Source organism: Malaya genurostris, chromosome 2, assembly GCF_030247185.1.
Source record: "Malaya genurostris strain Urasoe2022 chromosome 2, Malgen_1.1, whole genome shotgun sequence".
NCBI classification, from domain to species: domain Eukaryota; kingdom Metazoa; phylum Arthropoda; class Insecta; order Diptera; family Culicidae; genus Malaya; species Malaya genurostris.
The window spans coordinates 209364206-209379812 of NC_080571.1; the positions used below are offsets into that span (position 1 = coordinate 209364206).

The 15607-nt window shown below is 36.2% G+C and overlaps 1 protein-coding gene across 2 annotated transcripts in view; it reads left to right on the forward strand.

The window, feature by feature from the left end:
* LOC131427339 (chromosome transmission fidelity protein 18 homolog) overlaps positions 1–15607 on the forward strand; it is a 40226-nt gene that overhangs the window by 16434 nt on the left and 8185 nt on the right. For both annotated transcript variants that reach the window (XM_058590429.1, XM_058590428.1), the window contains 3 exons: positions 1213–1584; positions 12399–12574; positions 12635–13031. In XM_058590429.1, coding sequence (XP_058446412.1) covers positions 1213–1584; positions 12399–12574; positions 12635–13031 — 945 coding nt within the window. The remainder of the gene's footprint in view (positions 1–1212; positions 1585–12398; positions 12575–12634; positions 13032–15607) is intronic.

The following is a 15607-nucleotide window of genomic DNA, read 5'->3' on the forward strand; positions in this document are numbered from 1 at the left end:
ATGACAGTTGGACTCAAAACTATTTATTCGTCATATTAATTTAAGGCCATACAAATCGTTCCGGATAATGCTGGTTCCTAAATACCGGCTCTGAATGTACCGTGAATAACCGTAAACTCTAAAGTGGAACTTACTTCGACATATCATGGAATGTTCAATTGATTGTCACACGTTTAGATTCAAATTCGATCCGATTTGCAGTTTCGACACTACAGGATAATGAGTGATTAAAATCTGAAATTTCCGCTTGAAACAACGGTCATTAAAATAATGTCATGAGAGCTAAAACACCGCAGAATATTCATGCAAAAAAACACATGCGGATTGATAAAAAAAGGTATCATCTCACTGCTAGGTGGATTAAGCACGTTTTTTATATAGAAATGCAAATTCAAAAAAACGGAAAATAAATCCGTACAAACATTGGTCAGGTTTTGAACACCTACCGCTCGGTCAACTTTGAAAAGATTTTTGATATTATTACACATTATGCGTGGGAATATTTTCTCTATTCGTGATAGTGATGGTCGTATTCGAACGAAGCCACGTCACGCAATCAGCGATTCGATTTTTTTTCAAGGAAAACACCAGACGTCTATGGCATAAGGAAAAAAAAATTCCGAAATTTTTTGATGGTTTTTTAAAAATCGTAAGTTTTTAAACTATGGCCGCTGGGCGGCTCCACTTACCCATGTCCCATGTTAAGCTCAAATGTTGCATAGGGGCTCTACGAAATTATAGATGACCCTTTTTTATTGACACTTTTATTGAAGCCGGAGAAACCTATTTCTAACTGTTTAAAATATATGGAAAGGACATGAGTGATTTTGATGGAAAATTTATGGAAGTAAATTAGAAAAAGTCATTCAGGGGCTTTGGTACTGCGTGGGTATCAAATTCAAAGTGCACATGACTTGTTTCATAGTCTAAATGTAAAACTGTACAAACGTAATTGTTTTGCGATTGACATCAGAAATTATTTTGTATTTAAAAACCAAAAAGCATACGGTTTTGATTGAGGAGCTTGAGCTTCAGTTATATTGGCTAAACTTTACAATTAATGCTAGACAGCATTCGATGACAATGAAGTGGTTTCGTAATTTTTCAAAAAAGTATAACTTTTTTGTGAAAAAACTAATTTCTTCTCATAAATACAGTGGCTTACCATGTTATTGACAGTTGAAATTAAACGAACTCTCTGTTTGCTTTCAGATTCAGCGACCCCGGAAGACACTCGTAGAGGACACAAACTCGGAAGCGGAAGGCATCGTTTCCCTGACGGATATGTCTCCGGCAACTCGAATGGTAAACATTCTGGACGCGATTCACATGGGCCACGATTACGACCGGTTGATGCAGGGTGTGTTCGAAAACTATCTGCACCAGAAAATGCCCGATCCAAACATGGTCGGTGTGGCCGAAGCCGGTGATTGGTTCTGTTTCAACGATCGTATCCAGCAGCAGATCAACCACCTGCAGAATTACTCCATCTATTCGTACTTGGCGTACGGGTTCGTTGTGTGGCATTATTTGTTTGCCGGTTTGGCCTGGCCAAAAATCAATTTCCCTACCAAAGGCTTCGAGGTGAGTCCCGCTTTGTACCCGATGTAGAACGATGTTGAAGGTGTTGAATGAAATCAATTACTAGGATTATTGCAACATTTTATGTGGTTTACAATAATGAATGAACGTCTTTTAAAAGACTAAAGGAAACTTTATTGCTGGTTATTAGTGGTGAATGGAGTAAGTACTTCAGGCATTCAACCCGATGAAAGTGTCTTTCTTGTATGGAAGCTCCCAATTATTTTTTTCCTTTCATTCTTCAATCTCTGCAATCTCTAATTTAGTATTCCATTTTGCACCATAACATTTAGAGGAAACGGTAACATTTAGCCTTTCATCGCACAGTGCAGTGGTTTGAAGAGGCGGTCCTGTGACGGGATCTCGTTTACTGTCAATGAGTGTGTATCATCGTCACGTTCGCTGCATATGTGCACCACCAGAGTTAAACCGCACATTTCAACCAAGCCTTCGGGCATGAGAGCGAAACTGGAAAGAACTGCTTTACTTGTGACTGACACGAGCTTACGTTCTGCTTCACGCGCTGTCCAACGATGATGATGATGATGATGTCGTTAATGGAATACACACAGTTTAAACATAATTTACACCATTTTAAATAATTCTTTTTGTGCCAGCGAATAGAAGAAGAGGCTCACTGGTGGTACGGATATATAAGAGGAGGAACGGGGGAACAAACCGCGCTGCAATTGCGTCCTTGTGGATAACAGCGCTGAATCCTTTGAAAGCGTGAAAGTGGATGACACATTTTACACTGAGCAAAAAAGTAATTAGTATAGATGGGTTGATGGTGTACGGTCGGGAAGCATAAAGTACTTTGACATAAAGAATGTAATGATTGGTATTACTTATTGCTTACCCTATTTACTGTCTGTTGGAATCATAAAGTTGAAACGATCATTTCTGAAGGTTTTCGTGCTTGGGAAAATTTATTCGGTAGTTTACTTGCATTCTGTATAATATGATTCTAGTTGGGTTAACAAAAACACATTGAATGACTTAATTTAGGAATCGGAAAAGAGCATTCATGGTTCAAATTGATCATTTGTTGTCTGTAGCGATTTTTATCCACAGTTTCACCAGGTATTAGAAGCTCATGATACGCCATACTTTTCTGTCTCACCAAACACAGAACATAGTCTTTTTACCAAATCGATCTGGTTTTGCAGACAATGTTGATGGTTGTGCCGGATTACCTCTTATTTTTTCAGTTTAGGATTTTTTATATAAATTCATTCTTCATTGCCAGTAACAATTCGATGTAAAACTGATTTTCGGTCTTGTCTTTGAAGCAACATTTCACAAGTGTTTTTTCGGTTTTGCATCGGTCTTTCATTCAATTCATGTGGCAACCATTTGTCACACTTTTTGACTTTCCCCATAGATATCAAACGGCTTTTGACTAGAAGTATTATCCACATCCGATATTGCTTACAAATCGGCGTCTTCAAACTTTTTTGTTGTTGTTCAACGTTCTTCATTTCTCACTTCATACCGGTATACCTGGTGTACGAAATCACATCGATTTGAGCTCTATTTCAATTGAGGGGAGCTTCTCCTGTAAACGGGGGTTTTCGTTCCTTCATTTCGAGCGTAGATTGAAAATACTATGAGTTGCGTAATCTTCCAATTTGTTGCAGGTCCTGATTAGAGACTACTACAGTTTTAAATTTATTTGAAAATATCGAGTTGTTCCTGAGATATCGTTACTTAAAGTCGGATAAACTCTCAAACCTAGTGTCCAAGATAACTAAGAAACAGTTTGAACGATGTAAAAAATGTTGATTTCGGATTAAAACGAACTAAATTTTGTATGAAAATTCGTTGAAAAAAAAAACAAAAAATTGGTCAGTTTTTTTTCAAACAAATTTGACGAAAATAAATTAAAAACTACAAGGATCAGCCCCATGGGGTTGTTCGAGCCGTTGATGTGGAACAAGGCAACCAAAATTTCTAATGATCTACAATCAAAAAGTTCAATCAATCCGAACCAACACCGAACATCATTTGTCTTGATTTGCATTTGTTTTATAACCAACGAAATTACACCATTATCCCAAATATATGCAATTATATCTTTGTACATACTTGCGATTTCGATAATTAAGCTTCTCTTAGCCAAACTTGTGTTCAAGTTTTTTATGCAAGCAGTTTTTTAGCGTTAAGTTTGTCTACCATTCTGCGATTTCGATTTAAGCGATAAACTATTTCTCATTATCAATCGAGTTCATCTAATATAAATTAGAAATTAATCTTAAGCACTCAAAATCTATCCAGAGGTAATTGTCAATTTCTCATGGGAAACGACATAACATGGAATTCCGAGCTTGCATGACACAAGATCAGAGTATACCAATTAAGGGCTGAGGCCAGTGTGTTTTAGGGCGTTTTAAAGGGCTATTTTCACGCTACAAATCTGATTTTCTCAGAAAATATTCTTGTTTAGATTATTCTGTGAAAATTTCAGAATAATTGTTTGACTTTAGCGGTCGGGAAAGTCGTTTTCCTGAAGGAAGAGTTGCATAGCTGAAAACGGCAACTTTCAACTTGTTCATTGAATATCTCGCCTTCAAAAGCACGGATCAAAAATCTATCCTGACAATGTCTAGATAATTTAGTTTAGATGCGATTAGTGCATAAAAACATATATGTTGTCGCGATAAAAATTAAGTGAATGTTATTTTTGTAATGGTAAGTACGTTTCTATGGCGGCACCATTTTTTTCTGCTCTTGTATCCTGGTAACGTAACGAAACGTGAGAGAGAAATAAAATCGGCTCATCAAGGCTGCCAAACAAGCGGTAGCTTTATTGGATTTTATGTGATGTAGTCAAACTTGTAACCGAAAATATCAAAACTTTCTTGGTCACCCGGCCACATCGAGAGTCATTTTACACATTTACGAGAGAGCATGAAGAGAAATGTAATACGCACAGCGAGCGACACGGTTTTACGCTAACAACTGGCATCAGCCCTTAAAGCTTCAAATCGTTTTATGGCACGTTTTTGTCTTGCTGTCTAGCAACAACCTACCTCTAGCATGCTGAGAATAGGACTGAAACGTTAGCTTTAATTTCGCTTCTATTTATAGATTCGCGTGCTTCCAACAGCTTCGCTTTTGCATCGATTGACCAATCAGAGCGATGCTCTCTCTTTGATACATCGCTTACTCCTTCAGAACCGTCGATTATGGCAGGGAAATCTAAAATGCCGGAAACTTTATGCAGACAAAATAGGACACTGCTAGCTATTATTCACCATTTCAATGTTATACAATTCAAAATACATGGCTATGAACATTTAAATCAATACGTAGAAATATTTCCTATCAAATGATGAAATAATATTAATAATTGATACAAAACAGACTGAGCTGTAAGTCCCTAGGCTTTGGATGATGAGCTACAGGGTGCGTACCCCCGCTTGGTGGATGGGGGTGGGAGTCAATTTACACTTCGCGTATTTACAAAGTCTGACCATACCGAGATCGATCGTTAGCTTATAAATTTAAAAGATGAAAATTATTGTGTTGTCTGAATCGATCACGGAGTGGACAGGACTAATAATGCTTGAAATTGACAATAGGTCATTAGGTGGTTTCGAGCATTCTTATGCCTGGAATTGGTCACCAATTTGAATTATTTTGATCCAGTTGGGATGAATATTAATATATCATATTCGTCCTGAGCTTGGTGAATTTAATTCTAAAAGGAGGACTATTGTTATCAGGAATAGGAGTAAATTGATATCCTATGAACCGTTTAAGAACTTTCAAACCTTTCCGATCCGGCTCGGTATCGGTAATGTTTACAAATTGCAATGATGACGAAACTGATTAATCAAGTGTGAATACACTCTCATATCGGGAAAGGTTTGAATGTACTTAGATTTCTCAAACTTGGACACAGATGTCACCTTCTAACTAAGAGTGTGAGATGTGTGTTTCTGGAAGAGAGCGGTTCACGTGGACCATTTCATCCAATCACACCTAGTATTTCTTCACGAAATACATGTAGTTCTTGTTTCCTGGATGCGTGCTCAACACTAGAAGGCCCAACACTTAGTTTAGACCTAGACTGCTCAAAGGCAGTCAGAATGATGGAAAGAGAGAAAGTCAATAATATAAACTGTGACAGAATAAATAAAAGCTAGTGCAGTATTCCTAAGTGCATATATCGGTAAATAAAGAATTAAAAAAGTTCACAGAATTTCACGCGGTCCTTCCATTGTTTACATATTGTGACTTTCCTGGGCAATCTAGTGTTAAATGCGCATCCTTACATTATATAATTTAACAAGCTTACTAACACCTAATTTTCTTTTATTCTTATCACGAGAAAATATCAAAATAAATGATTATAGACAAAAACGATATGGATATACTAGGATGCTACAGGAATACCAAAAGGAAATTGAAAACAAATCAAGAGCCCCAGTGAAACGACGAAACATTGGTATGTTATTGTAATAAATCTTTTGATGACATATTAACTTTTGGTAAGTCACAATATTTCTATTTTTATTATTACTTTTATTATTATCATTATTATTATTGTTGTTGTTATTGTAATATTATAAATATTTATTTCTTTATTCTTGATAAATTATCACATTGAGATATTAACAGGTTTCTCCGGCATAATAAAAAAGCGATGCAATGGGGAAAAGGAAATGTAACGTAACTTCGACAAAGATAGAATTAATCAGAGCAGATTAGAATGGATAGTGTTAGTAGATCAAACATATCTACATCTGTTTAGGAACTTTAAAGTAATAATCGTTTGTACCGCTTCAGACATATAAGACTATTTAGGAAAGCAGGGACAAGACCGAAGCGGATACAATGCGAAATTTGCAAAGTTTCATCGACGAGGACATTTAAGACACAGAAGCAGCTGGTAGGATGACAAAATACGAATACGACAGAGACGCACGACTCAATGATTGACTGGTTACAGGGTGAAGCACACACTTCCTGCTCAAGTGACAAATTCTCTGGCGAACTTGCAATAGAAGATACTCGTATCTTTCGTTGCAAATTGATAGCCGCAAAGGAATCTGTCGCTTGGGTTACATGCTGGAGGATTTCCTCCTTCGTTACTAGTGTTCATTTGGGCACCATAGCCTAGTTCGTCTGGTATGGAAAGTGTGGATCGTTGTAACCACCCCCCTCGGCCAGAGCAGCCCATAAAGGGGAAAAAAAAAAAAAATAATTGATACAAAACAGACTGAGCTGTAAGTGTTTAAAACCTGACCACATTTCTACGTGTAGTTTTTCTTGAGTTTCTGATTTGCACCCCTAATAAAGATGTGTTCCACATCAAAAATTATGCAAATTTTGTTGTAATTCATTTGATCATTTTTTCCCAGTCTGTTTTCCGTTAGATAGTGATGAAATTTGAACTCAAATCATTCGTTATAGAGAACAATATTTTAATAAATTATAGGTTTAATTTCTCATCAATACCCGATCAACATCTCGTATCTGAATGTCTAACACTTTTGAATAATCTTTTTTTTTTCGTACGTACACGCCTTTCAAGGAACAAAGCTCTGGAAGTTATGGGACTTTATCTTTGCTTATCTTATACTCCGAAGAGACATGAACTCGGCGCACAATCCCAAGCGTTCTGATTCGATTGTTTTGAAAATTTCACGAATGTTTTATTATGACAAAATTACTTCCTCAAAAAATACCAGACCCCAACGTTTTCCTTTTCGTTTTTCGTACTTTAGGGAGGTTTCACAGACGTATTTTCGCCATCCGGCTATGCAATCACTGTGAAAACCGACTTTTTTGGGGAAAATCGTAGTTTTGACTTTAAACAATCACTAAAATTAAAAAAAAATTTGAATCAAACCAAAACGTTGGGGTTTAGAAAAACATGTATTATAATTATGCTGAATTGATTTGTTGACTTCTGTGATTATTCTGCGCTGAGATACAGTGGACACCACAAATCATGATTTCTAAAAAGCATCCTCAAAAATACTCTTTCACCAGCCTATTTCTTAACACTTTGCTATACATTTCATTGTGCAAAACCAAATTTAGTTTTTTGAACGATAGCTCTAAAAAAATCGCAGAAATAGTATTTTTTCCATCTGCTAGAAACCAAAGCCGAGTTATGACTTTTATGAGTTATTAATGTCAAAATTTGCAGTTTTTTGACAATATCTGTCAAAATTGACCATGAAAACTAAATATGATTGAAAACTAAATTTATATACCTTATCGTAATCCCAATCAAACGAACCGTAGATTGTAAGAATCCGTCAACTATTCACGGATATATCGATATTTTTGTGTTGTTGATTTTTTCGCCATATTCCAATAGTTGGAATGAAACACGATGAAATGACGATTGGAATCAAAATTAGACACAATTTTCTATACAATATTTTCTGAGTAATTGAAAAATTGAATACAATACTCTTCACCATAATATTTTGACTCGATCTGTTTTTAGCACGGTTCCTTTTAGGCAACATTATTCGACTGTGACGAGTAAATTCTTATATTGGGAATTCTGCATTATCTTCGAATTCACAGTGATAATCCATACATTTTTATAACTAAAAAACTCTAACTAAAAACTACAACCACTGAAAAAGAAATTTTGATATCACTTTAATATATTCAAAAAATATGTATATTTTTTTAAATTTTCGTCCTATTTATTTTAATAAAGCAAACGATGACCAGTCTCTCAAATCGCAATTTTTGAGAGAAAACGATTATTAATGCAGAAAACATGTGGATCGATATAGAATGTCAATGTCACTCAATTTTCTCAAAGATGGCTGAACCGATTTTCACAAACTCAGATTCAAATGAAAGGTCTTATGGCCTCATACAATTTTCCTGAATTTCATTTGAATTCAACTTCCGATTCCGGAATTACAAGAAAATATGTGCAAATTTATGAAAAATGCGCACTCAATTTTCTCGGAAATTTCATAACCGATTTTCGCAAACTAAATGTCTAATAACGTAGTCTTTTCTTACGAAGTTAGTTCCAAATAATGTAAACTTCGTAGTACGAAAAAAGATTTTCATAATACGAAAATGTGCTATGTCAGTATTCGTATCCGGTGTTTTGAAAACAGGTCTAACAAATTGTTGAGGTGGTTCCGGAATCCAAGATGACGATTTCCGGTTTATCGATATACTTTGGAAACCCTTTCAATATGATTATTTTCGGAACGAACATTCGGAGTCGTTTCGAAATCCAAGACCATCGTTACAACGTTACATAGCGTCAGTAGACGAATTTTTGTCTATGTTTTAAAGACACATGTGAAAATTCAGCCGCCATTGTTTGTACAATTTCGTTGCTTACAATAAACTAATTTAAAGTAAACAGTATAGGAAGATCATTTCCAGTGTAAATGATTCAAGTATTTATATAAAATGAAACATAAATTTAAATTGTTTGCACGTGACGTAACACATGGCTGAAAAATGCCTAACAAAGAAAATACGATTTTTTTGGTTCAAAATTAACTTATTCATCAACGTAATCTCCATCAAGAGTAATGCAATCATTCTCATTACAATACCACTTTTGTAGAACGATTTATCTTTTGCCTCAAAATAGGCCTCATTTTCAGCGATAACCTCTTCATTCGTGCGAAATTTCTTACCGGCGAGTATTTTTTTCAGGTCTGCGATAAGCCAGTAGTCGCTGGGAGCCAAATTTGGCGAATACGGTGGATGTGGGAGCAATTCGAAGTTCAATTCATGTAGTTTTGTCATTATTTTGATTGACTCGTGTCACGGTGCGTTGTCTTTATGAAACAAAACTTCAATCAGCCTTCAAACGGTCCAATAAATTTCACTGCTAATGGTCTTTCCTTTCTCAAGATAGTCGATAAATATTACACCACGCACATCCCAAAATACCGAGGCCAGAACCTTTCCAGCAGAACCTTTGTTGTGCTTTCGGGACGCTTTGGACGAGGTTCACCTGTTACTATCCACTCAGATTACGATTGTTTTGATTCCGGAGTGAAGTGATGAATCCATGTTTCATCCATTGTCACATATCGACGTAAAATTTCGGTTTGTTACGTTTAAACCTGGCCAAACACTGCTATGGTTTGAGGCAGAGGTGTAAATAAGCCCATTTTGCACACTAAAATGTGAACCAATATTTCCAATTGTGAATAAAAAAAACCGAACACAGTGAATTAAAAAATAAGGTAACAAAATTAAAATCGTGACTTTTTTTTTTAATTTTGGGAACTGCATATTGCACAGAGTAGCAGCAGACCTACTGCATACGCGCTCTTTTTATATTTAAAATCAACACGTTTGCTCTGAAAGTACCAGCTAAGATTTTATCCGGTTATCCCATTTGAAAATTTTTGCCCGTTTCTTGCTTTAAACATGACTTTAAACGTTTTCTGCCCCGGTTTTGGCACACGAAACATTAATTCGGTTTTCAGTTCGCGCTCGCATCTCACACGACGCAGTCGAAAATCATTTACGGTCGCAAATCATATACGATCGAAACAACAAAAACAAAGACGATACAGTACAGTGAACAATAGAGTGTACGGAATGGTCAAATACGATTTAACAAAGTCGGAATCTTGGCCTACAAGCCTTGCACATGGTGGACAATGCCATAGAAGTACGCGTGCATGACCTTCCCCAGCAGGCCAGCGATAAGTTCGTTCGGGACAATATGTCGCAGTACGGTGAAGTTCTTTCCATCGAAATAGAAGTATGGCGGATTTTTTTCTCCGGCATCCGGAATGGCGTGCGAGTGGTACGTATGCAACTACGTAAGGCAATTCCATCTTACATCATTTGTGGTCAAGGTGGGACACATCCGTGTAAAACGCTGATTACCTATGAAAATCAGCTGGTTACATGCCAGTTTTGTGAACAACCTGCACACTACGGTAAACCTTGCACCGAAACTGCGAAAAGGACATCTTCAATCAAAGACAAGGTCAACCGTTCAACAATGGAAACTAGTGAGCGCAATACTCCTGTTTCACCATCAAACCAACTAACAACTGCAACCAATGTACAACAAGGCGCTCCTACAGCAACTAGCAACGAGCTCAAGACTGCGAACATCAAGGAAAACGAAAAGAAGACGGAAATCAACAACAAAACCACCGATGCGGCAATGGATGACGAGACGAGTCACGAACAAAGTGCCCCTCAACCCTCGCAGGAGGGAAATGGAAGAAGTGACAACGAAATCCACTTCAAAAAATGTATTATTTAAAAAATCGGCTAATTCGGCCACGTAAAGCTTGTACGCAAATAGGCCTGAATAAAAATACCTTTAAAAAAAAAAATAATTCGGTTTTCGTACTCAAAATTACTTTCAACGATAAGTTGCACTCATCAACCGCTCATATAACGCTCAATCACTTTTTTAATTCTGCTATGTTTTAGTTCACAGTATCATATACAGAAATTTTTTGATAAAAAGCTTTGGAAATTAATGTTTCATTCATGTCTATTCATGTTAACTTGAATATGTGAATTAGGCCGCAGAAAACTTTTTTTGTTATTGTCGCTCATGTATCCTAATAATTATTCAACTCTCCGGATCAGAAAAATTCCACCAAAAAATCTAAAACTTCGCATAAATGAACACAAAAAGGTTATAAATCTTCAAAACTGGTCTCACACATACATTTCAAATTAACTTATATGTCGAATATATAAACAGAATCAAGAATATATATTCATGACCTGTTGTTTAATCCGCAATAAAATGAATACTAGATGAAAATAATCAGTTTGGATCGTAATCACATTGGTAATGTTAATTTATCAGTTTTCACTGCGCAATAGCAATATGCAATGCAAAATTAGTAAAAAAAATAGCGGAAAAAGATTTAGTTTTACTTCCAGCTGGTTTATATACTGATGATGATGTTCATGCACTATTTAGTTCAAGCCCTAAAAAAGGGTATTTGACATGAATTTGATTTATAGAAGTAACAGCATTTGGCGCAGCGTTTGAATGGTGCGTTTGAATTGGCGTAGCAAAATTCTGCACTATTGTTATAGCCATTAGTACTTTGAACCTGTTTAATGGACAAGGAGTAGCATTAAAATGAGCCCAGCTTTGTTGAAATGTTGATTCCGAGTTAGAATATGATACTGATAACGAAACTAAGGAAAAAACCTTCACGAAATAGGGCTGCGATATCATTTTATGACAAACGTGTTTATGTCAACCGAATGCCTACCGCGCCACAGCAAGCCAGCAACTTGGCAAACGTGGTTGGCGGCCTCGCTCGTGCATTAGTAAATAACGGCCTCTTAATGTGGTTTCTTTCTGCAGGACATGCATAATTTATGCAGCAATTATAAAGCTGCATAACAGTGCTCTCGACGTGTTTCACCGTGTGAGTCAATTCCGGCCGAAGTGTTTTCCTACCGTGCTCGTCCAGGTATAATAGGTTCTCTGATTTTGGCACGGTTCTGTTTTTTTTTCGGCCGAAATGGTGTTCGCGAAATCTCTGATAAGATTGACGCTGGGCGTTGCTAAACCTTTCGTGCTATGGCCGAAGGAAATGTTAACATTTTTAAATTAAACCTGGTGAAATGAAATCTGATGATAATTAGCAGTACCCGCCGAAAAAGCATTTCATGAAATGATTTTATTAATTATTCAATATTCATTTACTTTCTTTTTTATCCTTTACCCTTTTTTTTCATCGCCCATTCGAGGAATTTAATTTTTTTCCCGTTGTAATTTCTCTTTTGATCTCTGTTGAAAAAATAAAATCTTTTATTCAGTTTTTCTCATTTCCTCCGCTACTTGCAATTTTCCACAGACTTCTCAAAAGCTGGCTACCTGTAAGCTGATCCTGACCGGGCTGCGGAAGGGCCTTTCAGCGCACCTGAAAGGCATTGGAGAGGGACCAACGGTTCTGCTGGACACGGTACCGCTACTGAAGCGCGTAATTAATCCCGCGCTGCGTTCAGTTTCGTTGCAACTTTTGACGCCCAAGTAAATACATTCGTTGAATTTCTATTCATTTTTGTGATATTGATTCATTTCTTTTAACAGGGAAAAATCTGACCTGACTCACACCGTGGAGGTTATGGCTGACTTCGGTTTAAACTATATCCAGTTGAAATCAGCCGACGGAACCTATCAGTACCAGATGAACCCTGACATTGATCTGCTAGGTCAGTTTCAGGGTACTTCCGCTCAAAATCTAAGTTATTTCGGTAAACAAATTGTCGCGAGAGAAGTTGAACTGGAGCAGATGCGACGTGCTCAACCGAAGGCAGCCACCGTGAGAGCTCCCAGTGCTAAATTGACTGAGATCGGCAAAGGATCCGGTGACTCTCGTAACAAAACGAAGCAGAGCATGAAGAAAACGGAAACATCGTCGTCCGAACTACCAAATCATTTGCAAACCCTCAAACCGAAACCCGTGATCCAGAAAGTGAAACAAGTGGTAAGTGTGTTTTTCATTTTCAATTTTGATTGCTTCATTTTTCTATGCCGGAATTTGTTTGATATGCAGAATGATTGGAAAATGGGGGATGATAACCGGATGCGCGAATTTTTTCAGTACATTTCGATTTGTATGGAAAACAATGGAAATAGAATCAATTGTTTCTCAATTTATAAACGCGAAAATTCCTATTCCTCCATGGGGTTACCTGGTAACGATGATGAAATATATCGGTTCAGTCGTTGATTACCGTATCCAGATAAAAAATGAGACTTGTTCGCGGTGGAAGGTTATCTATACTTTTGATTGCTTGATTGATTTCGTTTTTCATTTTAGCACGAAAAATACATATCAGACAAATTGAATGTTCGTGTTGAAGAGAAAAAAGAAGGGTTTTGGCGATGCAAATTTGGTTCTATTTTCAGTTTCATTCGCTTAGATTTATGGTTAAAAAATAACTATTCGAATGAAAGGTCTCGTGGTTCCATGCGGAATTTCTGAATTTCATCCGGATCCAACTTCCGGTTTCGAAATTGTTGAGTATTGCGTTGAATATAGCCCTGATCTTAGTCACGATTTTCAGCAGAATGATTTTCCTGATCCAACAAGTAAAAAGTCGGAGGCAATACTCAATTTTGTGTTTGAGCGATAAGTTCAGTAAAAGTTTTGAAACATCTTACATGTTTCATGTTTTATGGTGCAAAATCAATTGGAGATGGGGCAACATCCCATGTCTCGTTCAACCATTTTTGTAAGGGTTTGGCAGCAATTTTCAATCAATCAGAAAGCATAAGAGCTTTCTTAGTTGTTATCAATAACAGCACATTGAATGCTCATAATGAAAAATAAGGATAATTAGGATGCTTTTACTGGATTTCTATCAAATTCTAGTGTCAGTTTGCATAATATGTTTGCAAAAGAAATATCAGGTAACATGTTTAATAAAATAATTTTATTAAACATGTTACCTGATATTACTTTTGCAAACATATTATGTAAACTTTTACATTCAAGTTTTTTAAACATTATTTCATCTTTTTAAGGGGGTTAATGGTTGCCCTAGTTTCATCATAATTTGTCTCAGTAATGTTATTTTGAGACAATTCTCCTGTTGTAATCTTGGTATTGTTTTCAATAAGATTCACACAATTAAAAAAGCTGTCGACTTTGGCTTTATGTACCGTCAGTCACTAGAGTCATAGATTGTTGTTGTATTCCCAGGGCGATAAGCGTTCATTTTAAGTATTTAAGTAGGTTTTTATTCTGCGTCGCCAAAATCCTATTATGAAAGAATATCGGGAGGAGAATTGTTCCTTGTTCATTCATTTTTAATCTTAGGTATACTTTTTTCTAGACCACACTAGGCTAAGATAGTTTTGGAATACACTAGAGATAGACAATCCGTTCGCGAACAGCTCTAAAGAACTAGTTCTCCTCGAAAAGTGAGTAAACGGGAGTTCTTGATTGAAGAATGATATTTGCTGGTTTGAGGAATTTGGTAGAAGTTGCATTCATTCGTGACCTTTGAAAACGTATACAAAAGAGAATGATTATTGGATTACATGCAAAAAGCACTCACTATTATTGAATCTGTTTACCACAAAATATAATTTGAACGCTTTCATATTATTTTTGAAGAAACATACAAAGTTTCAGAAGATCGTTCAATAGAACTAATTCTTTCTGTAGAACTATTCAGTTTTGAGCGGTTCTTTGAAATGAACGGTTTTGCACATTTCTAGAGTACACACCTAGTTTGAATAAGTCTTGAGAAGGACTGATTTTACAGATAGCCTTAAAAAGACTGAATAGTTAGAAAAATAAATATATTAATTTTAATTATATGGCTTTAAATTAAATATTTAATTATTCGGTTTTAAAATGTCTGATCGTATTTCTGGCAACCTAGAAAACACCAAAAATAATCGAATTTGGTGTGAAAGCTGCACTTAAGAGCATTATTGGAAAAAGCATGAAGTCTGAATAAAATGCGTTGATTTTTGGACAAATGTTGTATTCCTTCGTGATCATATCCATATCATATCACATTTTATCATATCTGTTGGTCAGATATGTTTCTTGTTTTAATTTGTTACCTCGAATTCATTTGAAATAGTCAAAAAGGTTGAGTTTTTATCTTGAAGTGGATCCGGATAACATTAGTGGCGAAGTAACAGACAAAATATAACAGATCGGCTGAAAAGTTCGTATCGTTTCTATGAGAGGGCGCCACTAGAATTAAATCCATACCATTTTCAGTTAGTACCAACCTTCAAAAGATACGATTATAAATTTGACAGCTGTCTGATTATTAGTTTGTGAGATATTGCCTTTTTAGTGAAGCTACTTTTATTATTGTGAAAAAAATGGAAAAAAAGGAATTTCGTGTGTTGATGAAACACTACTTTTTGATGAAAAAAAGTGCCGCCGATACCAAAAAATGGCTTGATGAGTGTTATCCAGACTCTGCACCGGGTGAAGCAACAATTCGTAAGTGGTTTGCAAAATTTCGTACTGGTCATATGAGCACCGAAGACGATGAACGCAGTGGACGTCCAAAAGAGGCTGTTACCGAT